The 12564-nt window shown below is 37.3% G+C and overlaps 2 protein-coding genes across 2 annotated transcripts in view; one reads left to right on the top strand and one right to left on the bottom strand.

Annotated features, from left to right (window-relative positions):
• The window catches only part of LOC149289090 (calcium/calmodulin-dependent protein kinase kinase 2-like), a 48727-nt gene extending 41638 nt beyond the window's left edge, over positions 1-7089 (top strand). Inside the window, exons 15-19 of the mRNA XM_089491011.1 lie at positions 204-291; positions 1963-2091; positions 3513-3613; positions 4052-4102; positions 7017-7089. Of these exons, the coding sequence (XP_089347137.1) occupies positions 204-291; positions 1963-2091; positions 3513-3613; positions 4052-4102; positions 7017-7089 (442 nt within the window). The remainder of the gene's footprint in view (positions 1-203; positions 292-1962; positions 2092-3512; positions 3614-4051; positions 4103-7016) is intronic.
• A 1895-nt stretch (positions 7090-8984) lies between these two features.
• The window catches only part of LOC149289089 (P2X purinoceptor 4-like), an 18110-nt gene continuing 14530 nt past the window's right edge, over positions 8985-12564 (bottom strand). Inside the window, exon 12 of the mRNA XM_089491010.1 lies at positions 8985-9032. Within this exon, the coding sequence (XP_089347136.1) occupies positions 8985-9032 (48 nt within the window). The remainder of the gene's footprint in view (positions 9033-12564) is intronic.

Raw genomic sequence — 12564 nt, 5'->3', positions numbered from 1 at the left:
AAAAGTTAACATGCTTACTAATGTTTGTGTGTGTATATATAAGATTATATGTTATTTTCATTTTATGATTTTATTAGGTTTATTGCATTGTAAAATGTAGCAGTTGTGATAGCGAAAAATCTGCTTTAATACATTAAAATTAAGTTTGGCATTTCACAATAACTTATATTAAACTGTTTTTTTTATTATTATTGTGTTTTGAGGCCAGACATCACTGAAGATTTGAAGGACCTGATTTTACGGATGTTGGACAAGAGTCCAGAAGCTAGAATTTCTGTTCCTGAAATAAAGGTGAGGGATTCAGGTACAACAATCTCTGTACTACTGCATTTGAGTGCGTGTATGTATATGTGTGTGTGCGTGTATGTGTGTATATATATATATATATATATATATATATATATATATATACATATATAAAATCGCTATGCGGTTCTGCAGTTACAGCACAGAAATTATACAGGTTTAGGAGGTTGGTGCACTTTTTTTCATTATATCTTTTTTTTACTGATAACATTTCAGATTACACCTTATTTATAAATCACCCCAATAATTAAATTGACTGTTTAAAAACCTATTGAACACTTCAAAATTTTCCCGTATATTATATGTTGTGTTCTGTTGATAGAAAATGTATCTATATTTGAAACTACAGTAAATTAAAATGAAGAAAATAGTATATTCAAATATTATAGTACCGTATAGTCTTTGCTATTTAGGTGTTTTCTATATAATTTGATCCCTAGGCACTTGTATCTAGATTAACCCTCTGAAAAATTGTAGGTGACCTCACCAACTAGGGTTTTTCCTTAAGTAGTTATTATTATTATTTTGAATAAATTACATTACTATTCTGTACTGTCTGTGGACAGTGTCATATCTTTGTCCATCTTGTGAGACATAGGTCAAAATTTAATTACCTTATTTTCTTTGTCTCTTGCTAGTTAATATACAGATTTGTCCAGTATATAAAATGCTTAAACCACTTCGTTGTCGGATAGAGGATTTATCTGATCTGTTAAAGCAGATATCATTCTACTAACGAAATGTAGCGTTTACTGCCATCTATTTCACAGCTTAATCTCACAATTCAATGTTGTACTGATGAATGCGATGCTTTCAATTTAAGGAAAATAAAACTTTACATCGCTGACCTCCATAATTATTGTTATTGTTAGTACAACATTTTTTACTTGTTTAGAACATATTAAACAGAACCTGCCTGATTTCCCAATCTATCAAGCTAGAGACAAACGGATGTTTAGATGTGCAATTTTGATTTCCTAATCTGTAAATGTTGTTCAGCTTCTAGTGCAGTGGAAAAAGAGTTCTCTGCAAAAACAATAATAACTCACAGTTTCAGAGATTGCAGCTACTAGACACGTGTCTGGAATATAGTTTGATGACATTGTGTGGGGGAACAACAAGTTCTTACAGTAAATACATTTAAACGATGTGTCAAAACTAGAACTGACAGATTAAGACAAACCGTACCGTGTTAGTTAAAGAGGGCACTGCAACAAGTTTACAATCTAGAGGGATTGGGGTGTAAAGAAATATAAGGTATAGAACAGATGCAGTGCTGGAGCAGAATTCGATGTCCATAGGATTTTGGGAGCTTTTGTTACCTACTGTTTCACAGCTTTTAGGACACTTGCCAAAAAGCACTTCTTGTGTAGAAATGCACCGTCATTGTCAATTATCTAGAACATTATCACTTCTAGTTAGGGAGTTAAATACTAATTCCTCCATGATATATATATATAAAAGAACAAACTTTTCTAATGTTTTTGAGCAGCTTTAGCTGGAAATACCATGTAAAATGAGGTACAGAGATGGCTTTTATGGAACCACGTCTACATCTTCTGTTCTGTGTGTGCCTGCTCATTGGAAACGGAGAGTATTGTTCTACATTTGTAATCAGATGTTAATATCCTGATGCCATGTTTTATTTCTTTGCAGCTGCACCCTTGGGTGACCAAACATGGGTTAGAGCCCTTGCCAACAGAGGATGAGAATTGCACTCTTGTGGAAGTTACTGAGGAAGAAGTGGAGAATTCGGTCAAGCACGTCCCTAGTTTGGCCACAGTGGTGGGTTACTTAAATCGTATAATATGTGGAAGCACACCATTTTTTTCCCCTAAAATATCAAAAAATGATAAGCAAAATGAGATTGTCAGACATCTGTAACTATTACAAAGCAATACATTTGTGTTGTGGACTGATCAATGGGACTCCCATACAAACAGCTGCTACAACTGGATCAATCCAGCAGTGGGGAGGCTATATTTTTCAGGTTTTGCATTGTCTTCAGTGGTCTAGGTATGCCACCTACATATATAGGGACTTTTGGCCCCACTTTCAGACCTGGCTTAAACTTGTCAAGGTCAGAAATTTCTTGAACTCATTACCAGCACAAGATTTCATCCCTAGGAAGACTACCAGTAAGGAATACCGCTAGTGAGACTTTACTTTGCCAAGCGACATGGCAATGCTTGGTAAGCTGACCAGTGACCCTAAAAGAGCTTCCTTCAGACTCCTGACAAACTCTTATTGGACATTTAACAGAATCTTTCCATGTTCAAGGAACCTGTCTATTGGAGATGTATTATCCATTGGGAAACTTCAGTGCATATAGTATGGGATGACCCTTTAGTAAAGAAGTCCCCACTTGTCCCAAATAAATTGTACTTGCCAAACCACTCTAGGTAGTCTATATCACGTTTTAAGATATACTTACTGGTTACTCACAAAATCGAGTAGCCTTCATATCGCCACTGGCTAGAGTTGCTCTCCACTGACCTCTCCAAGTAGAGGGATTGTTGTATACACTTCCTTTTGATATTTTCAATGCTACCAACACCCCCATTTTCACCTGATTTCATATCCCAATATTAATTAATTTAAGTTAGGGAGGTTCCAGCCTTACTTGATGCCACCAAGTCGGTATCTACTCGGTACTATGTATTTATATCTATCACTGAGCATAATGTAAATTTAATCAATTACTACAATTCAATGATACAATATTCTAAATACACTTTGGTTACATATTCTGATATTTTCAGATATTCTATTATGAGATTTGGCTTAATTGACCATATTGAGTTCAAACGGCCACACTGGTGGTGCCCCTCTTTAAATGAACAGATTAAAAACAAATATATAAAATTATATACACAATCCCTTTAAGAAGATTAATCACTGAAAACAAGTCTTCCCTTTACCCCACTCAGAGAATGGTATTTCTGGGCTTGCTCGTAGATTTTATGGAACAGAAGGTCTTCTTACCAAGATCACAAGAAAAGGCTTTTTTTTTCTAGATTGTTTATGGTTTGTGTGTCATTTTACTCCTGGGTCTGATGCCTTCCACAGTCTGCTGCTCTTTGGTCAACGGCTCAATTATGAGGCCTCTCTAAGGGTTCATCCAAATTCAAGATGTGTTCCACCAGGTATGGTAATGAATTCCTAGAATGATATATTAACACTTGAATCTTTCTCACTTTTGCTAGATTTTGGTGAAGACAATGCTTAGAAAGCGCTCTTTCGGCAACCCGTTTGATGGGAGCAGAAAAGAAGAGCGATCCTTGTCCTCACCGGGAAATTTACTCACGTAAGTTACCTTACACGTTTCAGAGTGAGGGCCTGTAATGCATACAGCAGGGTTTACCCTTCATTGTAAGCGGGAAAACCCTTTTTAATTTTCAGTGTTTATATATGTACCATATATGTGATAAAATATAACGGCATATCCACTTTTATAAGCAAACAATATGGGAATATTAGTATCTCGCAGGTTAAAAAACTATGCAGGCTTACCAACTTGTGTTCATAAACTTCACCTGTAAGTTACTACAACTCTGTTTACAGAAAAAAACTCTAGGTAAGTGAACACAAATAACTTTATTTCATGTTCAGGGCATGACATGTCTAGATACTATTCTTTGTATTAGGTACATGCATATAAAAGCATCAAAATCATGATGCGAAAACGACGCACATTTGTTTCCCGTATAGGTTACATTTATCCATGTTCCATCCTTATTTCTAGAAAACACAAATCAGGAAACATGCGCAGTAGCTGCAGTTATAGCAGCAAAAGGTAATGAATGCAAAGCTTTTTTTTCTTCTGTTCCTGCGCTAACCTTGCTTTGCACACACTGAGATTTGCAACATTTCGCTGATATAAAAACTAATATTCAGCATGCTAGAGCATGTTTTAACCTTTCTGCATGCTAGTGTGAAAGTTCAGTTAGATGAGCCATTAAGAGTAGTCTGTTATCAATATTTCCCACATTTGAGGATTTTTTCATTATTATTATTATTATTATTATTATTTCTCCTTCACTTGTAATTGGATGACTGTTGCGGCCCAGTGGGTGGTGGTTTTTCCATTGCTGCTTCTGTTACTGTTTCTGAATGTTCCCAAAATATTTTTGAGTAAAGATGATGACCAAATTCACAGCATGAGATGATAGATTTCTTGTTTTTTTCCTAGAAAACAGCCGCAATAGCATCCATTACAGTGGTATTTAAATGCCAGGCAGAGTCATTAGGAGCCCACATTAGCATTGGTGGGTCTTTCTGGATTCTACTGTGTTTCTGGATGTTTATTTTGCTATCCATTGGTTTCGTATGTTTCCAGGCTGTTCACTTAGCCTAGTTTATATCTTCTGAATCTTCATGCATTGTTTGCCTGGCACCTTCTTTTTTTTTTATATATAAATCTTGGGCTCTGTCTGACAGGGTGTTAGATTCTAAACTAAAAGCACACTCTTATGTCAAATCAGCAATGCCTTTCTCTAGAAGCTGGGTCTTCTGATGAGGAAGGCAAATAGAAAGATAAATATTTCCTATTGAACGATTGTGAAGCTGACTTCTGCGGTAAGAGCAGAAGCCAGATAAGACGCATGGTCTGAAGACCAAGACTTTCCCTGTTCGCAAGGCTTGTGCTGTTTTTCTAATCAGATGAGTGGAAACTTCCTGAGAGACATGTCTCTCGTTCAAAAGGACCCAATAGCCTTTTCTTTTTGATGATACTATCATAGCAGTCTCGTGGCACAGTAATGGAGATACCATAAGTTTCTTTTTATTTAGTAGTTTATTCAGAGTACAAGTGCACTGGGATAATCAGCACGCACAAAGCAGAATGTGATTCTGAAACAGGGCAGTCCATACTTCAGTGTTTGTACAGTATAGATCTCATAGACCTACATACAATTCTATGCAGATTATACCACTTGGGTAATAATAATAAATAAACCCGCAAAAATGCTAACAACTTAACCCAGAGGCTAGATAGGCCAAATTGCTATGTTATCAAATTCTATGTTTTCATGCATTCACGGTAGCTGAGATCAGCTGCTTGATCAGGATCTAGAAGCTTTATTAAAGACATCTACTGGTGACAAATTCTGTTTACCAAGCAAATGTGAGCCTTCTAGGTAGAAAACAATGTCCTTTTTTAAGGTTTCTGTTGAAAAAAAGAACAGCACTCCCAGAAGCTCCAAAAGGAATAAACTCCCTGTAATAGAAAGCCTGCATCGCTTTTTTTCTATATAAAAGTCAAACCTCTGATCCATTATAAAAAGAGGCTTATTATTATTATTAGAGTTTGTTTCTTTTCCTCTTCTCTTTCTGGCCACAAAGAAAATGAAATTCTTAAATAGGCCATTTTAATTTTTGTTCACAAACAAGTTCTCATTCTACTCCAGGAGCAAGGGAAAAGTGCTTATTTTTCCGTCTTCTTAGTTTCAACCACTACAATGTGTTGACGGTGATCCCTTATGTTGATGACTTGCATTGGATTCAGTTGACCTTGTTTAAGACCACTTGTTTTGCAAACTCTGAAAAGTGTAGGAAGATTGACCATTGAACATGTCTCCCTCTCTGAGAATGATGTTCCTAGGCTTGGTCATAGATTATATGCAATGGAAGGTCTTCTTAACAACGGAGATCACAAGAAAACAAGGAGAATTCTAGATTGTTAATGGTTTGTATTTAGTTTCACTCTTGGGTCTGATGTTGAGTCTGCTGCTCTTTGGTCCATGGCCGTTATGAGGCCACTTTAAGGTCAACATGTGACTTGGCTCATCATTCCTTGGATAGGTATGTTCACGATGCCCTCAGAGTCAGGCTCTCTCAAGTGGGGGCTGCTTCAAGAAAATTTTTCTCCAGGCCTTCTCTGCCCTTGAAGAATTGTGACCTTCAACACAGACAACACATTTGCTGGCTGCGAGACCCAAGTTAGAGAACAGACAGATCATGACTTGTGGACTTAGAAGAATCTAAGCTGCCTGGCTCTCCCTGATGGATATATTTCTCCGAAATAATCAGGTTGTCATCTACACAGCTTTTCCTCTATTTCAGAGGAAAGATTTCCTCCTTTAAGGTCCAATATTCCATTCATATTCAAAAGCTCTTAGCCTAACAACCTTAAAGTTGAGAGGGGATTTATATTATATATACTTATTGGTAGCGTCATTCTTTCACACTTGTTGGCGTCTTTAGTTCTATTTTTCTGATCATGTTACCTTAGAACATATGTATTAAAATGATGTGACAGATTTGGTTCCTGTTGCAACATTTGAAATTAAATTGCCATAAGAATTCCTTCTAAATTCAAATTTGAATCTTTGGGTATACAGAAAAAGGTTTTAGAAAATGTCCAGGGAAGCCTGCTTGGTCTCCTCATTAGTTTACACCTCCAGTAGGAATGCATTTTAGTGAAATCTGCAGGAAACTCAATGGCCACTACTGCCACTACAAGTTGCTCTTGTAAGTTCATGTTCCTTGTAGGAAATTATGAGGTCAAAAATAGCAGCCTCTTGCAAAGCTAGATCATGTTTGTTTAGTGAGTTGTCAGTTTGCAGAGCCCTCCTCATCACTTGTCCGTTTCCATGACTTTACCACCAGTTTACCATAGGCTAAACTGTGTTTTGTTGGAGCAGCTCTTTTTCTCAACTATGGTGCTCCTTTTCTTTGTGAGTCTAATTCATGTTCTGCTTTATCCACAGAATACAAGGCAGCGAGGAAAGCCTGAGGGAGAGCGACTTGCAAGATGTTGGAGAGGATGAGGTCCTGTCTTGAATGAAATATAGAGCTTGTATCTTCATCATACAGGACATGTTGTATGGGAAGAGAAATCTGTTGCTGAACACCCTGTGTCTACACTGTGCATGCCTCTACTGTGCAGTACAGTACTTGTTGCCGCATGCGCTAAAGATCATACTTTCCTGCATTGGGGTATAAAATCCATTGAGTGTATTGAATACTTTGCTTTGCTATGGGCTTGCTCTTCCAGTGGACGGATGGAAGCTAATCCAGAGAAGGTGCTTCTACTCTATGTTGCAACAACAACAAAAAAAGATTTAAGTGGCGTGTAGCAAATGTCTTAATGCCAAATATCACACACACTACTGCACTGATCTAAGGCTATCAGGAAACTATGAGTTTAACTCTTTACTGATAGAGGCTTGGCGTGCACCAATCTGATGCCTGTTTCATTTCCTAAGGGTATGTGCACTAATATGAATAGTGAAAGTGTGAAATTCCTACATTTTAGAACCCACTTTAAAAACTTGAGAGGCTATGAGACTTTACTCTTCTCTAATATACAACCTGAATACAAGAAGGAGAATGCTAACTCAGTATCCACAAACAGTACACATAGTAACTAAAAGCACAGAAGGGCGTAACGCGAATGTACTAGTGTTTGCATGTAAGACAGTCTTTAAGAGAAGGGGATATCTTTTATTCAACCAATAAAAAATGATGTGCTTCCATGACCTCAGGGAGTCCCTTCATCAGATAAATTTCATATATAAAAGCTTATGTAATTGGATATTTTTTATTTTGGCCCAATAAAAGGTATTCCCTTCGACTAAAGACTCCATCTGCTTGGACCGATAAGGTTCCAACTATTTACATTGCAAGGGAAAAACATATTGCTTTTTATTCGGCTTGAAACCCCCCCACTCAAGTACACTTTAGTTGTTGCTGGAACAAAATACATGGAAAATGGCTTGATTACATTTTTGAGCACTACAAGAGAAATCTGAATTTCTCCTCTATGAAAAAAAACACCTTTACATAACCACTGATACACAGCATAGACTTCATGTCCATTTTTAGGTAACATCATGTGTATCAGACAGTCCTTAAAGAGACATTAACATTTTCAAATAGCTTTGCCGCCTTCTGGAAGCTGAGGTTGGATATTGCGGGGAGTACTTGCCAAAAATCTCGCTCCCACCTCCCGTCAGATTACCTGGCAGTGTGCGCCCCGTCGGCAGTGCCACGGGGGAGCTCTTCTTACTGCTCCAGCAGAAACATGTATTCCTTTTTACACAACATTAGTAGAGGGGACCCAGATCTTCTCTGACAATGAATAATAACATTGAGCTCCTCACTGCTGGGGCACACATAACATATAATCATTGTAGATTTTATTTTTAAGGGGCACAAAAATTGTTACCAAAGTCAGGATTTCACAGGCTTTTTTACGCCTGTCCCATGCATGTTTCAATTCCCTCACTGTATTCGCTTCTACCACATCTGATGAGAGGCTGTTCCACTAATATACCACGCTCTCTGTAAAGTAAAACTTCCTCACATTATACCCAAATTCCCTACATAATTACATTATATATATATATATATATATATATATATATATATATATATATATATATATAACGAAACACTCTCTAACCTCAGATCTGCTATGCCTTTATGTGCAGCATACCACTGGGTCGGGCTGGATGAAATGAAGTCCATTACATTCTTGAGTATGCTGCTGTTGAACTGGTCGTGAGTGTGTTTTGTACAGTATGTGAGGCTGTTTTAGGGTTAACGTAACACTCTTATAAGAGTAGGTAATAATATTTACAGTGCTAGCAAATTCCAGGCCACTACAAAGCCACCAGTGTTAATAACACATCCTCTCGAGCCATTTATAGATTTTGTGCTTACATTTTCTATATTCAGTCAATGATTTTTGTAACAGGTCGCTCTTTTAGTGTGACATATATCTATTAAAAATAAGAAATAAGGGGAAAAAAATACACTTTAATGTATTGTGCATTTTGGCCAAGTAGCCAAGGAGTCTTTTCTGTTCAGGGCTTCCTTCCATTCATAGGAAGCCTGTTTTACATATAAAGGGATGGTTATACCAATGTTAAAAATATATATATATATATTGTAAGTACAGATATAGAATTCAGGCGAATGCAAAATAATGTGCGTTCTGTAATCTGATAAACATCTGTTACCTATTGCATGCATTAGTATACAGATCTGTGGAAATATATATTTAGGGTATGAAGCCCAAACAGCTGCTAAGTATATATATCTTTACATGTTTTATATATGCTTTTGTATGGGTTGCACAAATGTTTTCTGACTATTAACTGAATGAATACAGTTTTGCACACCATTTGCTAAATGCTTACATGCTGGTAAATGTGGTGTTGTATATGTTGCTTTTTAATAATCTTTGCCAAAAAGCTTATTTTTTTTTAATGGTTTCACTTTAAGTTTGCATTATTATCTTTTACTATGCATTTTCATTTAACAAGTTGGGTAATGTTTTACATACTGTGTGTATATATCACTTACTATTACAATAAAGGGACTAAAAGACCTTGTGTGTGTATCGGGCAGCACATTCTCTTGGCACCCATTGATTATTTGGGGCTGGGAGGCAGTTTGGGTATTGAATGATGTTAGATATACGTGTCTTTTCAATCACAAACCTTCACTCGCTTCATCACTTGTATTCTGTTATTTCTAGATCATTTTAATGAAAATTAGCAGATAAATAATCTTCAGCAGGAAACCAAGAAGAATGGGGGGTGCTTTCTACCAGGGGCTCTAAAGAATAATTAAGGGAGCTGGTTTTCTTATACCAAGTGCATTGGATCTCAAAACACCTAAAAAAACAAGTGCAACTAAGGGATCAGACACCAAGACTATATGTATCAATCTATAATATACATATATGAAAAACCTCAAAATGGCGTTTATACAACAGGTCCTAACTACAAAGTTTCCATTGCAGTTTCGGAAACATTCATAGGGTTCCATCTCTCAACCTTACAATTCCGTCAAATTCCTCAAAAGTAGCAGCACAACTGCTTTTCTTTATCAATGCTTTCATTCACACCAGTTTTAACAACAAACAGGGTTTTGGAACAAGGCTTTAGTCATGCTGGTTGCCCAAAATAATGATATTTTAAACGCAACGGAAAAATGAGACCATCAAAGCACACAAGTAACATTTGTATAGGGTACCCCATATCTAAAATGCATTACTTGGAGTAATTTTATGACGGCTAGATTGTAACACTGTTTAGGTGGTGCAGGCTGGTGTCTTATATACGCATGTGCTGATACTTTTCTACTACATATGGTGAGATGGCCATTCGCATTATCAACCCCTTACAAGCTCTTTCTACATTTTAACCGTGTGTACATTTACTACCGTCATAAAAAAATAACAGATATTAAGGTTCAAAGTACACAACTTACTTAATAAATGTATGGAGTAATAACTAATTAATCCCAGTCACACATTGGCCGTAGAAGATTTCAGGTGGCAGTTTTCACAGAATTACTAGGAAATGGAGCGAGTTATTATATGCTGGAGTTAGAAACTTTTTATATAAGTATAGTTATGTTTTGATAATATTATTGTATTATAAAGAAATACTCTTATAACAATATGGGCATGTCTAAAAAAACTAATTGTGTTTTATTTAGTTTGCTCTACATTGTTTACTATCTTGTTTGCTTTTGTTACTATTTTGTTCACCATGGGCATACTGAACTGTTTATCAAATACAGAAGATTTAGAAATATAAACACGGCTATTTTGAGCAAATAAATTACATTTAAGGTAGGCTGGGTATGTCTTTTTTAAATAATCACTACAGCCCACAATAGTCTACTATCTTTTATCCCATTGTACAGAGATGCTGAATATGAAGGCGCTATGTAAATCAACAAATAATTGCGTAGCCGATTATGCAGCGGAAACGATGCTTCTACCCAAGTTACCCATTATAGCATACAATCCATCTCCAGCAGAAAGCAGCCGGTGTAATACATTCCGTAATCTAGCTGTATATGACTTTACTTTATATGACTGAACAAAAAATACAACAATAAAACCATTTTTACAGAATTTTATTTCCAAGAATAGAAAAATAATGTATAATTGCATTTCAATATCTTCAGTTACAAGGGGAAGGATGAATAAATGTGTTTCACATTTTTAGAAAAGGTGGTGTTTCGAGCGCACGGTTACAACGTGCTTTCCTCTTTCCGTCTCGATTAACAATCTGATATGCTCCGCTGTCATTCTGTGGTGGAAAATTAGATTTAATGTTGACCAGAGAGGTGGAAAAGGCTTATAAAGTGCAATATTAGCGAAGTAACATGATGTCTGCATAGACTAAAAGAAAGACAGTTTCTTATTTTCTTTATCTTGGGTGACAATCTCTTTATGCCAGGGCTCGACAAATCCCAGGTCGCCATGGCGACAGAGAATTTTGTCCTGGCGCCTAGGTGTTTGTCAGCCTGTTACATCCACAAAAAATTGCAGACCAGCACAGCCACTCCGAGCCCGCCCCCGAGCCTGAGATCACTCCCACGGAGTGATCCTGTAGGCTGAAAACACGGTTGCAGGAAAACAAGTGTGGGGACCTGACCCAACACCCCCCTGCTGCCTGATCGCTCCATGGCAGGGACAGTGCAGCGTTAACCCCTTCAATGCGGCGATTGCAGCATTTTAGGGGTTAATTACAGTTTTGTACGGGGCTCTGCTGCTGGTGGTCTGCCTGGAAGCCCAGGCAGGCCAGCAACAGCAAAAACGAGCCTCCATAAGCCCCTTGACTCCTGTAGGCATGGAAGCCTACAGCAGTCAACAAAGAGACTCCACCCTGCAATGGCTGGTCTATAGAGGTCCAGAGGCAGCTTCAGGGACAGGGGGAGAGGGTTCTTCGGTCTCCACATGAGTGTGGAGACCAGCCCCAACCCTCCCCTGCTGCCCGATCACTCCATGAGAGCGACAGTGCAGCGTTAAACCCTTTATATGCCACAATTGTGTATGACACATTTGTGGCATTGCAGGGGTTAACATTTGTCCCCACAAGCTTGTAGGGACTAAATATCAGTCAATGCTGTGCTCCAATGGAACATCAGCATTGAAAGAGTTAAAAAAACAAAACAAAAAAAAACAGCAGGGTGCTTCCAGGTCAAATGCTGTGAGTTTAGTAAGTGGGCTGATGATGATCAGATCACTCCTAACCAACTGTTAGTTTAAAAAAAAATCCTGGCTCCTAACTTTTTTAGCTGGCGCCTAGATTCACAACAAATTTGTCAAGCCCTGCTTTATGCGTTATATAGAAAATCCCTTTCATCTACAAAGGTATAGATAATAGTACAATTTTTGTGTATTTCAATTTTTGTGTATTTCAATATAAAAACCAACAATTGTCACTACCCAGGATTCCTATGTAATTTAATATATCAGGACATACTTGTAATACAATGTACTGTTAT

This window comes from Sceloporus occidentalis, unplaced genomic scaffold, assembly GCF_023333645.1.
Source record: "Sceloporus occidentalis isolate IW3139 unplaced genomic scaffold, rSceOcc1.0.p SCAF_48, whole genome shotgun sequence".
In the NCBI taxonomy this organism is placed as follows: domain Eukaryota; kingdom Metazoa; phylum Chordata; class Lepidosauria; order Squamata; family Phrynosomatidae; genus Sceloporus; species Sceloporus occidentalis.
The sequence above is the reverse complement of the archived record's forward strand: the minus strand, read 5'-3'. Positions and strand labels throughout refer to the sequence as shown.